Here is a 17,058-nt window from a genome sequence, read left to right as displayed (position 1 = left end):
CTCATTACATATTTTATTTGCATAGAAAAACAAGCATGAAATTAATAGGGCAACTAAGAATCCCTTTGATTATGTCTATCTGCATTGTAACTCAACAATGAAAAACAATTAAACTGCACAATCCATCTGTAGACAAGAGTCTTCAACAGCATTGCAAACATTCATTCAACAATAGGATACCATGGGCCTCATGTAGAGTTGGATGCAAATGCATTTTTTTGTGTAAAATGTGCATTGCGTACTGCAGATGCACATGAAAAATGCGTATGTGTGAGCTCCTATGCAGACTCAGGTGCATCTTGCACTATTCTGTATGCGTACAGATGCCGAAACGAAAAAGGGAAGGGATGTTTCAGCATAGGCAAGGTACAGCAAAGGCGTGTTAATGAGCTTGCTACCTATATAGAGGTTTAGACAGCTGCAGATACATTTGTGTGGAGGCGTATTTTATGCAGGTGTTCAACCCCTGGTGCAAATCATCATCATCATGGACATTGCAAATGTTTAAAAACATACTTTTTTTTTTCTTAAGCGCCCACATCCCCAAAAATGATACCAGTACTATTGAAGTTGCAAAAATTTTGGGATGGGGCAAACAGCATGGGGTCCTCCCGAAAAATCAGATACCAGTACTAGGCTAGCTCTAGTGCTGAACAGGCTAGGGCTGGTTCACATTATGGCACGGGGGTCCACGCTCCTGATTTCCCAGTTATAGTGTCAACAGCCCGGCCTGTCATAGTCTAGTATTGGCAGTGGCTTTTTCAGGGGGACCCCATGCTGTTCCTTGCCTGGATCTGCCGTTACCAGCCTACGCTATGAGTGCTAGTAGGATTTTTTTGGGGTGCACGTTTAAAAAAAAATATATTTCTTTTATCAACATTAAATCACCAGTCGTTTAATTATTGATGATGATGACTGGCATCTCTACTGCTTGATGATGCGCATATCATACAAGATTATGACCTGCTGTAGCAGTATTGCGTGTTACATGGTACAGTAGATGTGCCTTACACAGAGCCATCAGCTGCTTAATAAACTATCTCAGTTATGATGTATGACATAGGATACAATGCTTACAGATGTGAGACAGTGGTGTTAACCTCTTATTAGTAGAAAACAAAACAAAAAAACACCTCTATGTTTATTGGCTAGTTTTACTTATTAGAACAGAATATAAATCATACATGTCTGGAATGATCAGGAAGTTTCTGTAATAGTGGGTGATTATCAGGACTCCTAAAATAATATGACAATCTCCTGGAAAGAGAAGCCATAGGTGGAACTCAGAGTGATAACCCGATTTGCATCATTGTGATGTGGTGGTCGAGTCAGACCTGCCCCCCCGCATCTCCTGGATGAGAGGTCTGGAAAGTTGGCAACTGTCATATAAAGCTGTGTCATTCCAGTTGTTCTCAGTACAACTGCAGCTGTCAATGTAAGTTTTATAACTACTTGTTGTTTTGGTCTTGTTCTCTGATTGAGCTATAACTTCAAGCATACACTTAATGTGGTAAATTGTGGCTGATGCATAATCCACTCCCTACTGTGAAATATAAGGATATTAGTAGTCACCTCAGAGTCCTGTTACCATAGACGTTTGTACTTTCATACAGGTCATGGAACTCCAAGTTGGGGGGGGGGGCATTTTTCTTTATAACACAATGAGTAGTAGTTTTTAAACAAAGAAAGAAAAACATATTAATATTTTAATGAGTGTTAAGTTAAGTTATTTTTTGGTTTACATAAGGGTAAACTTACTATAGTGCAGTTTTATATGCAGTTTGCAAACATCACATGTGGTTTACAGATCCCTACAGCTTGAAGGCTGAACACTAGAATTGCATCCAATGTGTGGCAGCTTGCAAAAAACTAAATTGCATATGGTTCAGCCCAAACCGTATGGTAAAACTGGATTTAATTTTGTGGTTTGTCTATGTTGAGTCCCTGCAGGGCCGGAATAAGGGGGGGGGGGCACAGGGGGCACGTGCCCCGGGTCCCCATCTCTCAGGGGGCCCCCCGGACCAGCTGTGGCTCTTTTTGCTGCCCCCAAATGTCAGTCTACAGGGGGCAGCACAGGATTCAGTTTTTAAGTGCTCTGTCGGCACTATAAGCACAAGCATGCTTTTGCTTTTTTTTTTTGAGTCTTCTGGGCTTCTTTAGCTGGCGTGTAGATGACAGTGTGAGGAGGAGCAGAGAAGAGCTGCCCTGCCTGTCAGGCATAAGGTAAGTTAATATCTGCTGTGTGTGTGACTTTCTGTCTGTGTGTGTGACTGTGTGACTGTGTGTGTCACTGTGTGTGTGTGTGACTTTCTGTCTGTGTGTGACTGTGTGTGTGTGTGTGTGTCACTGTGTCTGTGTGTGTGTGTGTGTGTGTGTGTGTGTGTGTCTGTGTCTGTCTGTGTTTCAGCCAGAGGAGGAGGTGATTATGAAAATGAAGTGGATAATTGTGGACAAGAAGGGGGTGATTTATGGACAAGGAGGGGGTGATTTATGGACAAGGAGGGGGTGATTTATGAACATGGAGGGGGTGATTTATGAACAAGGAGGGGGTGATTTATGAACAAGGAAGGGGTGATTTATGGACAAGGAGGGGGTGATTTATGAACAAGGAGGGGGTGATTATGAACAAGGAAGGGGTGATTATGGACAAGGAGGGGGTGATTATACACATAGAGGGGGTTGCAGAGTGACACCCAGGAAGGGAAACCAATGCTGATGAGAAGGGGGTTGAAGATGCTAAGTAGGTGGGGAATGAGGAGTGAGAGGGAAGATAGAGGATTAAGATGAAGAAGAGGATTGAGGAGTGGGATGTTGGGATATAAATGGAGAACAGAGAAGTAAAATGTGTTCAGACCTAGATTTTCTACTTATTGTGGACCCTCTCTCCATGCCCCAGGGAAGTAGCATTTCTAAAAGTGGGCATTATTGGAAAAATGACAAAATTAAGGCCACTCATTCTGTTAGCTCTCCTCAGCTGGACATACACTTACTTTATATGGAAACGTATAATGTACAAAATGTAATATGCCTCCATGCTAGCTCTGTTGCCTTACCACAAATTCAGGCCTGCTAGTGCTTAGCTGGACTAGGCTGTTAGGGATAGCCAATATATACTTACATATAGTAAGGTTATTTTGTTAATTATTTGTGGAGTGATTGTGAGGAATTTAATGTGTGCTTGAGTTTGGGGAGAAGGAGTGCTATTGTTCCCAGCTTGACATGCTGTGCATTAGCCTTACTGCCAGGCTCCCTTGTGTTACATTTAAATAAATAAATCAGTAAAACTTGTCCATTCCTTACGTTTCTGAGCCCAGCCTACTTAGCATTGTGCCCAGCACTCTAGAGGGAGCCAGAAATAATGATTGGGCCCCTGCACCTAGTGAGTACTGTGGCCCTCCTGATAGCCCTGGCCTTTGGCAACCAGGATAATTAATACATAATTTCTGAATGGCCACAATATGAAAGTAATACATCATGAATGTTCCCAATATGAAATAAATATATAATGGGAGGAGAGGGAAAATGTTCTGAAAGAGCATGCAATATGAGCAATCTTGCCTATCAGAACATGTCTTTTTTGCCTACTATTAAGCTGGCAAACCACAGGATAGTACATTGCACAGTTTCTATGCTTTCATGTGTAAAAATCATGATTGCTATTTCAGATCTGGAGCTTTTTATCAATGTGGTTTGGACTTCAATAAAGCTCACGCTTTACAAACCGTACATTAAACCTCTTAGGCGTAGATTTATGAAACCTTCTAAACAAGAATAGTGGTGACACTGTCCATAGTAATCAATGAATTCTAGCTATGATTTATCTAATTCATTCTAGACAAAGATAGAATCTGATTGGTTGCTATGTGCAACACCCCCACTTTACCTTTTTAGAAGGTTTGATACATCCAGCCCGTAATCTTTTGTTAAATTATGTATTTGTTTTATGAGAGCAAAACAAATCTTGTAATTTGATTCTGTCAAGTGTTTGTTGTTATCAGTGTGCTTTTTTGTTTCATAAATTGAAATGTCTAAAATTAGTTACCCCAATAAAGTGTATGTGATTAACATACAGTATGTTTTTAAAGTAAGTTACATGCATGTGAATAGATGTGAATATAAAAAGTATTCCAACAAATAAGACCGTATATATATGCATTACACTGCGGTACGTTTTTTAAAAAAATGCATTTGATACATGAGTAGTCTAAATACATACATTCAAGTCTAAACACATATTTAAACACATGTTAAAATGTAAGTAAAAATGCATAACAAACACATATACAGTCTATGTGCCTTTTTAATTGTGTTTTAACAGGTGTTGAAAAATGCATTTAAAATGCCAATGGGTAGGTAGAGTTATTGAGGTAAATTTGAAGGAGAAAGGCAGGACTGAAAGAGAGAAGATGTAAGCATTATTCAAAGTCAATACATGTACAAATCGGAAGTATACTGTGTTTGTCATCCTCAAAAGCAATGTCCTAACACAACTACTGTACTGAAAAAAATATATATTGTCTTCATGACTAGTGATGTCAGAGGTTGTCAAAAATAAAGAAACCTTCTTAACATCTGTTTATACAGGTATTCACACCCTCATGTGTTATAATTAATCATGATTTTAAGATTTTTTTTTTTTATGCAACAACTTTTTATTGAGAAAAAATACTCTCTCTCTCTTTCTCTCTCTCTCTCTCTCTCTCTCTCTCTCTGGAACAATCCACCAGATCATCACGAACTATGAATGTAAGGAGAGTTTAGCAAAATCAATTCTCAAGAAAATCCAGTAGAGAGCAAGTTTTAGATTCCAAACTTAGGTCAGCTGATCTTACTAAGTATGACAATCGTGGGATCAAATGCCCTGGTTAGCTAAACATTGAGGACCTAATTTAGAGTCGGATCGCAATGTGCGTCTAAGACGTGGAGGAGTGGGAGTGTGCCTCAGCTTGGTAGGGTATTACGAGTGGCATGCAACCCCAGTTGCAACCCACTCGTAATACCCTACCGAGCTGCGAGCAGTTCGTGGAGGTAGCTAACTACTTGCGCCACCTAATTGCTGCCGCACAGTTTTATCCCTTTTTTGACGTGTGTTGCGTCTGCGTCCAGGATTTACCTACGGGGTCATACCCCCTGTGTCTATATTATACAAGTCCACGCCTTTACAATTCCACGTTTCGCCCTTTCCCTCGTAGTAAGCCGCAAGCTGCCGCAAGTGTAAATTGTGTCCAAGATGCAGGCGGATATGGTGCTTGCTGCACATGCGTGATTGTGGTTTTGTGGTTGATGTGCCTAAAACTGACTTTGCGTCCGTCTCTAAATGAGGCCCTGGGTATTTAAAAGGAATAAACCAAATAAAATTAAACATACACAGGAAGGCAAGGGTAGGAAAAGAGGCGAAGGAAGGGGGGATAAGGGTGCATATGAACAAAGTCCAATCCCGGTCTTCAATTATTACTAGATAAGGGGTAAATGAAGAAGACAGAAAAGAAAGCTAATTCCCGCCAAGAAGCTCCACAGAAGGAGACTATTTGGATAAGGCAGAACATTTTTCGGTGCTTTGGAATTCCAGCCAGTAGAACCATGTGGCACAATAGTCAATAAACCTATCAGAATCAGATCATCCATAAATCTACAGAACTCAATGCAGGTGAGACATTCTTTTAGATTTAGAGAAGAGGAGGATTACCAATGTACAGGAATCACTGCCTTTGCAGCACTATTTAGATGTTTTAACAGGGATCTGTTTTATACAAAGAAATTGGAAGCTTTGATTCAATAACCAAAAATCTGGGATCTCTGGCACCTACATCTTCATAATTTCTTTCGAAGTAGCAATGACTCCATCCCAAAATGGCCTTAAAGATAGACACTCCCAGCAAATGTAAAATGGTGTCCCAATCGCCAGATTACATCTCCAACAAGTGCCAGAGGTCCCAGGGTACATTTTAGCAAGGACATTAGGGCAACGATACCATCTGGATTTTAAGTTTGGTCAAAAGATAGTGAAGCAAAGTTTGCACTTACAAAACTAATTTAGCATGCTTAGTAATGACATTTATATTTATCTTGTATACAATATGAATGAGTTTACAGGTTAATGAAAATAGGTTGTGATTTACTCTGCAAAACTAAAATACTTTCAGGTAGTTTAACAATCTTCCAGAAGTTTTATTTTATTTTATTTTTACACCATGAGTTAATAATTCTCTGAACATTATTGTAGGCATAACTGTAGAAATTAAAAATTAAACTTAAATGTTAATGATTCAAATATGGGACTAAATAGTGCTTCAATGACCTCATAACAACATTTGCAGGAGGGCTAGGCGATGCGGAACCAGTCTCAGAAGAGCAGTGTGGGGGTATCTTGTGAGCATGTGCTGGCATAGAGCCAGAAAATCCCCAAATGAAGCTGCAGGGCGCTTGTGCCAAAGTGGTGCATGCTCAGAAGAGGCCCCCAAAATTATATTAGCGAAAAATATGCATTAAAGGAAACAATATTAACCAGATTATAGGGTCACACTTCATTTAGCATGAATATTTTCTGTACCTGACGAGACAGAGCCTCAGCTTGTGACAATGTGTTAATCGAAGGGATACTGCTCCCTTCAAACACACTTTTTCTTGTGCTTATCCGGTCTCTTTCATTTTGAACAGCTAAGAAAAGAAATGGAATATATATATTAGTTATTTGTTAAGTGATACTTTTATTTGTTTCATTTCTGCATGTCATGCCTGAATTACATTATATTGTAGAATGCTCATGTTATGACAAATGTACAAAATGTATTTGTATAAGAATTTGTATTTTACCCTGGCCACAAGATTGAGCAATGCTACAGTAGAGCAGACTCAATTTTACTCTTGTTTGCAGAAAATAATTGCTTGGGTGTAAGGATTTTGCTTCATTTAATGGTGTGAATTGCAAACTATGTTAAGCCAAGACAATTATAGACTATAGGTAATGTGATGTTAGTATCTATATGTATGTAGTGCATTTATTAGGACTGTGATGATGGTGGTGTTCTATTAAGAAATTATAGAAGCAGAATTTTCCCCAGACAACCTCCTAAGAAAATCCTGTACTTTCAAAACAGGTGGATGGATGCGGTGACGGTCATAATTGTGGCACTGTCAATGGTGGCACTTAACCTGCTAAATGCACAATGTTGCCAATGCCGGCCATACCACGGACCCGACAGCACTTTTCTTTTAAAGCCGGCATTGTGATTTGCAAGACTGTGCATGTCGCCAATCACAATGTACACATTGTCAACCTGTCAGCATAATGTAAGTATCAGCATTTAGCCTGCTGACATAGTTATTTCGGCAGGTCAAAGAGCCGACATTTACAGTGTCGCAAATACATACCCTTCCCAATGGGTGGATATGGATTTATCAGAATTACAGCTCTGCCTGTCTGTCGGTTATTGACGTACTCAGTATATTACAGGGACATGCCATGTGTTTTTGTGACACATTATCTGTTAAAGAAATGACACACTGTTACCTGGGTACAAGGCAAAATACTACACCCCTATTACTCACCTGCACCAACAAAAGCACTCTCTGCCCATTAATATCCTTCCCATACAATCTAAAATCCCATTACTGACCTACACATAGAATGTAAGCACTTCCCTCAACTCTTCTCAACCCAAATAGTGACTAACTCCCAATAACCTCCAATAACAAATAGCTATCTGCTAAATGTAAGATCTGTACTTGGCAGGGATTTCAGGACTTACAATATGATGTATGGTGGGGGGATAGGAGAACATAAGTGAGTAAATTGTGCAGGTAATGCCACCTGTGTGTTTTTAGAGAACATACAGGTTATGGAAAGCCTGCACTAGATGGAAATGATGGGTGAAGTCGTACTAGCTCCCTTGTACTGTTGTTCTAAGTTCCACTTGCTCTATACATCCCATATTCTTAGTCACTTAGTCCATGCCCATGAGCTTCAGCTACCGTCACTCCACAGCATCCTTCTAACAATGTGTGTGATCTGTTAGATGTATTCGGGAGTCCTGTACATTCTGCAGGCTTTTACCACTTCTAGCTGTGCTGGTCACATCACTATCTGTGCTGCCAGCAGGTGAATGGTGGGAAATTCCTATTTGTACTTGAACTCTGGAAGGCAGGCCGCAGGGCATGTGGTTAAAGTATCTGTGCTTGGTTGGACCCCAGTCCCAGCTCCTCTCTATACTTACAGGTGGACCACTCTGACAGACAGAGGATAAAGAAGAACATGGGGTTGTCTACAACTGTCTTGTTGGCAAATTCATTGCAGAGAAGAGAGAAATTCCAAGCACAGAATTCTGATTACATTGAGTCACTGAGTTGTTGAGCAGAGATAATTATGTTAGATTGTTGGGTTAGGCAGTGCCCTCTAGTAACCGTGTGCTCTTGTAACATATTAGTAAGTATTTATGAAAGTGTAATAAAGATAAACTGGTGTAAAAATGGGAGTTTTAAAAATAGACCATATTATTATGTCATTTTCAGATAACAGTTTTTTCAAATTTAACTTCAATCTTACACTATTTTTATTTACACTATTACAATGTTTAATTGTCATGGTCATTGTATCTTTGTTTCTTTTTAAAATGACTAGTTAACAGGGAGATACTGCTTCTAAAACACATATTGGTCATAGTTTGCATCATGTTTAACAAAACAATTAGACATGCATCGTACTCAGTAGGGACTTTTCATCATGTCAAAGCTTTTTGGTAAGTTTGTTATAAATGCCAAACCTAATTTACCATATGAGATCTTTTGCAATTAAAACCTTAGTGCCTGTGCAGAAACCTGTTAATAAATAACTCATCATCCTAAAGTTACTAACATGGAAAAATAGGGTATTATTTATATTTGTTGTGTTCAAGTAAAACATTACAGTTGATTTAACTAATTCACTCTTTAAATTTTTTTTCTGTAAATCTTTAGACTTTGAATCCAGTTAGGGGGGGTGGCAAATACATCTTCTTAGAAAGAAAAGAAATGAGGATGTTATATTTTTTATAAATATTTATGTATGTAATTATTATTATTATTATTATTATTATTATTATTATTATTATTATTAGCTATGTTCTGTTCATTATTACCTGTTAATGTCTCCACTTGATGGAGCTAAAGAGGACAAGTTAATGTTGAATGCACATTTGTGGAAGCGTATTAAGTAATTTCATATCTCATTTTTTTTCCACAGAAATTGAGATAGTGATAATATTATATTTGTGGCACCCACTCATAGCAGGTTGACATTTATAGGTTGAATAAAACCACCATATATAATTTAATTTGAAGGGATTTTTCAACTTTAGAAGTCTTTAATCTATTTGTAGTACAAGCTCTCCTGCAAATTTTACTTTAAATTGCTTTTATCTTTCTGACTTCCTTCTGTGCTTTACACTACATCTTTTATATCATTTGGAAAGAATTGTTTATTTTTAATACCTCTGGCTACAACACAGAACTTCTCTGTGGATACATTTGTTCCTAATGTGCATAGCTCTTAAGCACTGTACACGGAAATAACTGACAAACAATGTCAGTTTTTATTGATAAGTTGAAAATAAATAGATTAAAAAGAGAGAACAGCTAAAATTACCTTCTTTCTTCATGCCAGCTCTGAAGCACTTTTTTAGACGACAATATCTGCATTGGTTCCGTTTATCTTTGTCGACAACACACTGTCTGCTAAACCTACAGAATGGAAGGAATAACGCAGCATTATTATAATGGGAGTAGGCTAGGTCCCTGTCCTATCTCTCAAACCCTGGATTAGCTATCCTTCCCTTGCTTAAGTATTGGTTTAGTATGTGTTATGTAAGCTGTAAATAAAGTTACAAATATAAGCCACTTCAGCAATGGGAGCTTCAGAGTGTGGATCTTGAAGATAAATCTAAAAGACTGAAAAGAATTTATGTAAAAAGAAAAAGGAGTGAGGCTCAAGTTTAAAGAAGGGAGGGTCTGATTCATTGAGGATATTAACTTGAAAAACTTCTTATTTCAGCCTCCTGGACAAAACCATGTTACAATGCAAGGGGCGAAAATTAGTATTCTGTTTTGCACATAAGTTACATACTGGCTGTTTTTTCATGTAGCACACAAATATCAATTTTAAATGTCAGTGTACAAATAAGCTATCAAGTATTTGTCTGCTACATGAAAAAACAGTCAGTATTTAACTTATATGCAAAACAGAATAATAATTTGCTTCTAACTTTCGTTCCAAAGGCTCTATGTTGTCAATATGCAACATTCAATTACATTCTAAAACAACTAAAACTGCATAAGATCTGCTGCAAAAATTTTGGTGAATAACCGTAAAAAAAAAAAAACCTGGAAGAAATGTTTGTAGGCTAGGAATATTGACTAAACACAATGGGCCTGATTCATTAAGGAAAGTTAAGCAAAAGTAAGTAAGTAAAGCAAAACCAAGTTGCATTGGGGGGGGAGGTAAATTTAAAATGTGATGGCAGATTTATATTTGGGTTAGGGCATTTTCTAGATCAACTTTAAATTTCAGTGTACAAATAAGCTATCACGTATTTGTGTGCTACATGAAAAAACACACAGTATTTATGTTATGTGTAAAATAATAAAATAATTTACACCCCTTGCATTGCAACATGGTTTTTGTCCAGAAATCTTGAGCAAGAAAACTTACTCAATTTTTTGCTTAACTTTCCTTAATGAATTAAGCCCAAGGTGACTGATTGCATGCAATTAGTCTTGCATTTATCAGTTATGTTTCTGTGATGTACCTTAGTTCAATTTATTGTGCCTGAATGTGACTTAATGTGAGTTCCATGTAAGTGAATGGATTTGATTAATCACATGTGACTGGTTGGGTTTAGATTAAAATGCCATACAGTACAACTGTGTTAGGCAATCACAAAAGAATACAGTGACTTAGACTTAGGGGAAGATTTACCAAAACCTTCAAAAATGGAAAAGTGGAGATGTTGCCCATAGTATCCAATCAGATTCTAGCTATCATTTTTAGAATGTACTAGATAAATAATAGCTGGAATATAATATGATGCTGTGAGCAACACCTCTATTTTTCCTTTTTAGAAACTTTAGTAAATATACCCCTTAAACTCCTATTTATGAAACATAATTTTGTCTTCAATCCGGCTGTTTATGCAGGGTTAAGGAAAATTTTAGTATAGGGTTATTTAAAAACAATGTAATGCTAGACATATCATAGATATAGCCTTTACTAAATTACGAATCAGTAGTCCTCATATCCTCTATGGGAACTGCGGTCGTGTCCAATATATCAAGCTCTGACCAGCTAGCTTTCAGAGTTTGTTTCTGCTAGATTACACCATCTTCAGATGATGTTAGTAGCTCTCCCCAGTATAAAGATGGTAGCTAACAGGTAAAATTTGCAAAGGGTCTTAAATATACACTATAGGCTGAAATAAAAAATAAGTAGTTCCATTTGTTGTTATCTATATAATGTGATTCATCTCAGACAATTGTACAGCTAAAAAAAATAATTTACCCTGGAAAGAGGCACATTAGCATTGACCTAATTCCAATTTATAAATATATCCATGGTCAATACAAAGATATACAATACACCATTTCAAAACATTTTGTTGTCTTTCCTACAATAAACAATTTCTTACAATAAATGGTATCTGTATTTATAATTGGTGGAAGACACCAACATCTTGGGGGTGACTGAGCCATGGAATTTATATGATTGTCATATTTGTAGTGATGCTAAATTGTCAATTGCTGATTCAGAGATGTGTTTTAACTTTTTCTGTTCAACACAGTTAGAATATATAAAAGGTTGAGTCTAATGGAACTGTATTTTTTTTTCAAACTTACTACCAACGTAACTAATTATAACTGGTTGTACTCATTTCAACCTATGTTAGTCAGCTTATAAATCTTACATTATTTAAAATGTATCTTTAGAATGTATCTTTTTACATACAATGCACCTGATTCATTAAGGAAAGTAAAGCAAAAAAAAAAGTAAATTTGAATCTTGGCAAAACCATGTTGCATTGGAGGGGGAGGTCAATTTAAAATGTGATGGTAGATTTATAGTTGGGGTAGGGCATGTCCTAGATCAACTTTTAATGTCAGTGTAAGCATAAAACTATCAAGTATTTGTGTGCTACATGAAAAAACAGTCAGTATTTAACTTATGTGCAAAATAATAAACTAATTTGCACCTTTTGCATTGTAAAATGGTTCTACCAAGGTTCAGATCTACTAAGTTTTTTGCTTAACTTTCCTTAATGATTCAGGCCCAATATATCTAGGTGGTGGAGTATGTGGGTGGGTCCAACCCCCATTTATTTCTGGGTAGTTTCTATTAAGGGGCTTAGGTTTCAAATATGGAATCCTAAAGATTTTATCCTAGATTGTTGTAAATTAGGTATTTCCTTGAAATATGTTTACATTGAATGCGCAAAATACCTGCAAGAATAAACGTGGCTTTTCCTGATGCTGCGTCTGAAGAATCCTTTGCACCCATCACAGCTGGAGGCCCCGTAATGTTTCCCTGTAGCTCTGTCTCCACAAATCGCACATATGCTGATGATCCCATTCTCAATACCGCTCATGTTGACTGATTCTCCAGGAGAACTATCTAAAAGAGCAGATAGATTAACGAAAACATAATGTCTGCAACTATATATATTTGATTATTTACTAGTTACATACATACACTTATATAAATGGAGATGTTTTTGATGGAGTCCACTTAGTTATCTAAGAATACTTATACCTTAATACCAAAACTAATTTCCTTTTTATGATGCTTTTGTAAATCTTTGAATATCAGGTTTCTTAGTGTACCCAATCAGTTAGAGAAGACCTTGCTTTACTAGCATATTAAAACAAATCTGATTTTGTTTAGTTGAGTTACATACTGTAGAATAAAGGGGAAACATATATAAAAATTACACATTACCATGTTTCTGTCCAGGGTTTGATTTCTGTGATTATTGTGGGCATATATGTGTACTTAAAGGTAAGATTCATCAACAAAGCAATACATTTCAATTTTCAAAGGGGGTTACTTGTGTCAAGGTAAGTAGTGCAAATTTAAAGCACTGTGTACCTCTCTGCCTGCTCCCTATTGGAAGTAGAGTCATCCCGAGCAGAAGGTTAAAACCAAGGCCTTTTACATGGCTCTAAAACCTTCTGCCACAGTTGTACAAAATAGGAGACATGGCTTCAAGTTTTCTTAAATATCTTGCTCCTCATTGTGAGTTACCAATAAATCTATGTGGAAGGTGCGGTTTTGCACCTTGGCAAAACCACGTTGTCCTCCATGGAGGTCATATTTAAAATGTAGTGACAGATTTAACATTTGGAGGTGGCTGCATCCTAACAGTGTGAAAACAAAGCTTCACAGTATTTGTATGCTATATGCAACAGCGGGCAGTTTTTGCCATGCATGCAAGAAAAAAATAATTGATTTTGTACCCTTGTATCACAACATGGATTGTCCTGGAGCAAATTCTCCCCCTGATTTGTTTGTAAGTCAAATATGATCCCTGAATCTCAAACTAAATATTTTTTTCTTTGATTCCTTTGAACACTATAATCTTTTAAATTAGAGTTATGCAAGTCAAATTTTCGTAGAGGCTAAAAAGAATAGCAGCCATTTCTCAAGTATGTTTTTTAAACCTAAGGTGAAAGGTTGGTGGATACTATTTTTCCTCATATGCCCGATTGGTAGATTCTATAAGACTTTGATGAAAGAGCAACTGACATTTAATTCTCATGAATATGACATGTGAGTTTGAGATTATTTGGATTAGGTATATCATGCATCTCCCTGGTCGTAGGGTATAGAATTGAAATGCCCTATTATTATCATCAATTGAATAGCATCAGTGTTGAATAATCATTTCATACAATTCATTAGATAGGACCCCATTTACAATATCTGATTATACCTATAGACATCACTAGGACTAAAAGCTCTGAATGAAAGGCCAGTGCAAGCAATATCTGTTATCTTCATTGATTCAGCCTATTAAGCTGGGTACAGACCTATGCAATTATCGTGCAGTTCACACGATAAATGACCAATCTTGCAAGAGTGTGTATGCTCCCACGATCATGGTTTATCGTGACAAAACACATCACATTGTTTGATTTGTTTTTATAAACTTCGTAAAATTCACGCTCAATGATGGAACAATGTCTGGCAATTTTGTAAGTGTGTACACAATCATGACCGGCTGTCCAACACTTCTGCCGATAGATCCTTCAACAGCGCCACCTTTGTGGACGTGCATATTTAAATCTATATTGCTATCTCCTACGTGCTTTGTTTTCTAAGGGGCGTATTCAATTGTTAGCGTTAACGCTAACAAACGAGCGCTCGAGCGTTAATACGGTAATTACTCGCGGAATTTCAGCTCGCTGCTCCCTGAGCTGCGAGCTGAAATTCCACGAGTAAACTACCGTATTAACGCTTTTCGCGCGCAATATTACCGTATAAACGGTAATATTTTTCGAGCGCTCGTTTTTCAGCGTTAACGCTTACAATTGAATACGCCCATAAATGTACAACATAAGTACATGGAAATACAGCGAATCAATAGTAAACGTTCTTCACATGCTCTATATGTCATCTATTTGTTCCTGTATAGGAACATTAAACATAAACACATGTACAAATATATATTAAACATTAAACGTAAACACATGTACAAATATATATTCTCAATAAAGTCTAATTTATTTACTAATGTGCTATGTGTAAATTTCTTACATTTTGTTTTATCTATCCGTATATATTATTATTTGCCTGTGCTGTATACACCGATCAGCCACAACATACAACTACACACAACTAACAAGTGAAGTGAATAACATTGATTATTTCATTACAATTGCACCTTTCAAGAGGTGGGATATACTAGGCAGCAAGTGAATCGTCAGTTCTTGAAGTTGATGAGTTAGAAGCAGGAAGAATGGACAAACATAAGGATCTGAGCAGGACCTGACCTATCAATAGGCTGATCATACTGCAGCCTGGGGCGCGGAGTCCTGGGGGGGGGTCGCAGCGTCTGCACACTTAAACAATTTTTTTTATATTTTTTTTAATGCGTTATACGTATATATACTTTTTTAAAAAATGCCAGCGATCAGCTTTTTCAGTTATTGGGGTTGCCCCTGGTCTCAAGGGGGCGGCCAGGAGTCAGACACTCTCTGTATCCATTCAGGCAGCTAACATCAAATCCAATGCAGTAAGCTGCTTAGTGTGGTCTCGTGAGATTATAACATTTCAAAAGACCACACTAAGCTCACAGACCACGCCTGCACTGACAGGCCAGGAAAAAGAAGCACAGGAGCGTGGTACAGGAGAGAAGAGGACCAGTCCAGGAGATAGCAAGGTAAGTGCTGTTTTTAAATATCAGGGGAAAGGAGGAGGTGATAAATTGGTGCTGTGGAGTAGAGGAGATCATGACTAGGGGGGGAGATTTGCTGCAGAGGGATGAAGATCATTAATTGGCTGGGGGGTTAATTAACTAGCTGCAGGGGTAAGATGAATTGGCTAGGCGAGGTTAATTAACTGGCTGCAGGGGTGTGAAGATTATGAATTGGCTATGGGGGGTTAATTAACTGGCTGCAGGGGTAAGATGAATTGGCAAGGGAGGAATAGTTAACTGGCTGCAGAGGGGAGATGAATTGGCTAGGGGGGTTAAATTACTGGCTGCAGGGGGGATATGGATTTGCTAGGGAGGTTAATTAATGGAATGCATTGTGAAGATGAATTGGCTAGGGGGCTTAATTAACTGGCTGCAGGGGTAAGATGAAGTGACTGGGGGGGTAATTTAGTCTCTGCATATGGAATAGCTGCAGGGGAAAGATGGATTGGCAGGGGCGTTAATTAATTGGTTTGGGGTGGCTGATGAATTGGCTGCAAGGGGAAAATGGATTGGCGGAGGGGGTACTTAATTGGCTGCAGGGTGATGATGAATAGGCTGGGGGTGATGAATTTAATAGTGAGAGTGATGAAATGGCTAAGGGGAGGTTATTTGTCTGGTAGGTGAATGGTAGCAAATGAGATGCTGGCTTGGTGATGAAATGGATAGGAGGGTCATAAATTGTCTAGTGATGGTTGAAAAAAATGGTTGAGGGGACGATTTGGCTGGCAGGAGAGGTGATGAAATAGCTTGTGGCGCGTATTATCTCTGTATTGTGTGGCGGTGACATGGATGCTCTCTGTGGTCTCTGCGGTCACTCGAAAGCTAAATACTAGATAGATATGGCTGGTAGATGTTAGTATATGATTATAAATAATTTTCATATATTTTATTGTCTATACATATCCTGTACTAGGGGGTTATTTTATTTGGTCATAATGGAGTGTTGTGTTTGTGTTTGAATCATTAAGGTGTTGTTAACATTTTGAACTACAATACAATTTCTGCACATTTTCAATACAGGACTCCAAGTTTCCAGAAACCAGCCAACTGACAACAACACAAGCAAGAGAGAATATCAGGTAGTCTACGCTTCAAGATCAGGTAACAGAGATCGGCACAATATGTCTAACTTTGAATGTAGAATTTTACTGTAATGACATTTTAACATGTTTGCAGAATGAAGAGTGTAAATATTAATGCTCATAACTGTGGTCTCATGAACAGTATTTGTGAATTTTGCCGCACTAAGCATTTTGCAGCTGAGCAGACATCTGACAAACTATTCAATCAATCCTGCCACAAGGGTAAAGTCAAATTGGGTGCAATAAGGTCTGCCCCTGTTATTGAGCACTTGATGGAAGGACAGCATGGGCGTTTAAAAAAAACACACTTTTTTTTATTTTGACAGGCATTTAACTAGTTGTAATAGAAAGTAGGCAGCTCTTTCCGGTGATGTTTGGTCCCCATCAGGTCATGCACCAGTTTATATGCCTGGTAGGGACATCACAATCAATTACAGGAGCTCCTTTGCAAAATGTAGGCGGGGAGCCTAGTAATATACTCTAGAAGACTGTGCTTTGCTCTTGTGAGCATGAGTGGGGACGAGCAGTGCTGACACATG

At 37.9% G+C, this 17,058-nt stretch overlaps 1 protein-coding gene across 1 annotated transcript in view; it reads right to left on the bottom strand.

Annotated features, from left to right (window-relative positions):
* HNF4G (hepatocyte nuclear factor 4 gamma) overlaps positions 1–17,058 on the bottom strand; it is a 107,332-nt gene that overhangs the window by 23,138 nt on the left and 67,136 nt on the right. The window contains exons 2-4 of the mRNA XM_075211387.1: positions 12,463–12,634; positions 9,620–9,714; positions 6,551–6,657 (exon numbers count right to left, since the gene is read on the bottom strand). Of these exons, the coding sequence (XP_075067488.1) occupies positions 6,551–6,657; positions 9,620–9,714; positions 12,463–12,608 (348 nt within the window). The 5' untranslated portion in view covers positions 12,609–12,634. The remainder of the gene's footprint in view (positions 1–6,550; positions 6,658–9,619; positions 9,715–12,462; positions 12,635–17,058) is intronic.

The sequence above is a fragment of the Mixophyes fleayi genome, chromosome 5 (assembly GCF_038048845.1).
Source record: "Mixophyes fleayi isolate aMixFle1 chromosome 5, aMixFle1.hap1, whole genome shotgun sequence".
Taxonomy (NCBI): Eukaryota; Metazoa; Chordata; class Amphibia; order Anura; family Limnodynastidae; genus Mixophyes; species Mixophyes fleayi.
Note: the sequence above shows the minus strand (reverse complement) of the source record. Positions and strands in the feature narration are given on the sequence as shown.